This window comes from Mus caroli, unplaced genomic scaffold, assembly GCF_900094665.2.
Source record: "Mus caroli unplaced genomic scaffold, CAROLI_EIJ_v1.1 scaffold_19544_1, whole genome shotgun sequence".
Classification (NCBI taxonomy): Eukaryota; Metazoa; Chordata; class Mammalia; order Rodentia; family Muridae; genus Mus; species Mus caroli.
Genome location: NW_018389844.1, coordinates 1 through 2,134, shown reverse-complemented (window position 1 = coordinate 2,134; position 2,134 = coordinate 1). Strand labels below are relative to the sequence as shown.

At 49.9% G+C, this 2,134-nt stretch overlaps 1 protein-coding gene across 1 annotated transcript in view; it reads left to right on the top strand.

The window, feature by feature from the left end:
• Positions 1–897, top strand: part of LOC110288331 (carboxylesterase 3A) — a gene marked incomplete at its 3' end in the record, with an annotated part of 3,163 nt that extends 2,266 nt beyond the window's left edge. Inside the window, exons 5-6 of the mRNA XM_021154708.1 lie at positions 529–682; positions 793–897. Coding sequence (XP_021010367.1) covers positions 529–682; positions 793–897 — 259 coding nt within the window. The remainder of the gene's footprint in view (positions 1–528; positions 683–792) is intronic.
• Between the last annotated feature and the right edge of the window lie 1,237 nt (positions 898–2,134).

The window sequence follows — 2,134 nt, the reverse complement described above, 5'->3', positions numbered from 1 at the left end:
AGACAGATGGATGGGAGGATGGAGAGAAAGAAGGAGAGAGAGAGAGAGAGAGAGAGAGAGAGAGAGAGGGAGGGAGGAGGGAGGGAAAGAGGGAGGGAGGGAAGGAGGCAGGGAGGGAGAGAGGGAAGGAGGAATGGGAGGAAGGGAAGGAGGGAGGAAGACAGACACAGAGGCAGAGACAGAGACAAAGAGTGTCCCAGCTCTCCATAAGAGAATGGGGCCCAGTCAAAACCGAACCTAAATACTGAATGTGAGCAAAGGGTGTTGTCTCTGGCTGGGGCTAGAGTCCTAGCAGGGAATAGGGACAAAGAGCAACAAGCTCTTAAACATCGAAGAGCCAGCTCTGACTGGCTGTCCTGCGACATCCACCCACATCACATACTAGAAAAACAGGAGATTCACAGGCAAGCAAGGACAGGGAAGCAGAGAAGTGCACTGGTGACTGACTCAAAGCAAATGTGCAGAGTATAAGAAAAAATATGTCTGGGAAGCTATCTTAAGCCAATCAGTGCCACTCCCTGTCCCTAGCACTGGAGACAAGCACATGCCAGGCAACAGGGGATTCCTGGATGTGGTGGCTGCTCTTCGCTGGGTCCAGGGGAACATAACCCCCTTTGGGGGTGATCCCAACTGTGTCACTATCTTCGGTAACTCTGCTGGAGGCATTATTGTCTCATCCCTGGTGAGTTTCCACAAAGAACTAGCAATCAAGTTACATCTGGGAGGGCTTCAATGGCCCACAACATCCACTATCCTCTGCCTCCTAACATGTGTCCTCTCTGCTATTCCCAGCTCCTGTCTCCTATGTCTGCTGGGCTCTTCCACAGAGCCATATCGCAGAGTGGGGTTGTCACCACCAAAATAATGGAAGTGTTGAAACCATGGCCTGAAGCTCAGGTCTGCCTTTCCTTCACTCTCTTACCCTAAGTGTGCCTCCACAGCCGACCCTGTGCTAACCTTTGGGTCAGATGTGGAGAGGAAGGAGTATCCACTAGGGAGTCACTGATAGGCTCAGAGACAATTGACTAGTGCAGCCCAGGAGGTAGGCAGTCAGACAAGGCTTTCTAGAGGAGGCCACCTCTGAACAGGTTATCTCTGGTCCTTCTTTGGAGGCATTTTTAGGGATCTCTCTTTTCACCAAGGGAGCCCTGTATTCCCAGCTATCCTTTTACCTGAGTGATCTGTTTTCTTGGGAAGAGTAGCCAGAAGTCACCAAGCAGTTCCCTAATAGGAACAGTGTGTGCAAAACTTCAGGCATATAAGACAGGGATGGGGCACAGAAGCAGGAAGCCATCAGGTAGGAAACATGCAAGAAGGGAATGTTCTAAAGGACTGGAGGGTAGTACTGGGAGCTGACAGACCAGGTCTACGAGGAAGTTTGGTCAGAACACAAAAGGCTAGGAGAAGCAGGGCAACAAGTCTAAGCCACTCTGAGTGGAAGATGCAATAGCAGCAGCAATCCTGGAGGTCAAATCAAAGGAGATGGTGAAGGTAAGTGACAGGTTATTTCTCAACTGGAAAAATGAGCCAATTCAAGCCAGACTCCATTGTATTAAAGGCATATTTGTTGGGAAGCTCAGTTTGGGTCCAAGGATTGAGGAAAGTGTGGGGAGGAGAGCAAGAGGGTAAAGGTGGGTGTGTTCCCTTAGAAAGAAGAGAAGGAGGAGAGACCAAAATGGTTGGATTTTATAGGGAGTAGCCTTTGAGGGATGGGCAGCCCAGCCCTTAGACTAGAAAGGTTAGGGTTGGGGCAAAGGCATTCCAGGTATTAGTTGAGGGATACTGGGAGAATTTGGAGGCCTTGTCTTTGATGCAGAAAATATGAACCTCAGTCCCTGTCTGGGTCTGAAACCAAACAGTAAGCTCTGGAGACACTTATGGGATAGTGTTACCTTGGGGTGCTTTGGAGTAAGTGAAGGCAGGCTAAACCTATCATTTACCAGCTGCTGATCCCAGGCCCTAGCTGTGATGGAGGAGTGAGCTGGGTATCTTAACNCTNGGTTTNNGGGATAACTCAGAAACCTCAGTGGGACACATTGCTTCACATCTACCCAAAAGCAGCAGCCTACTCCTCACCTCACCACGGAGGAGAGAGCTTCCTTACCACAAGTTCCAAATCTCATCTGTCTCTCTG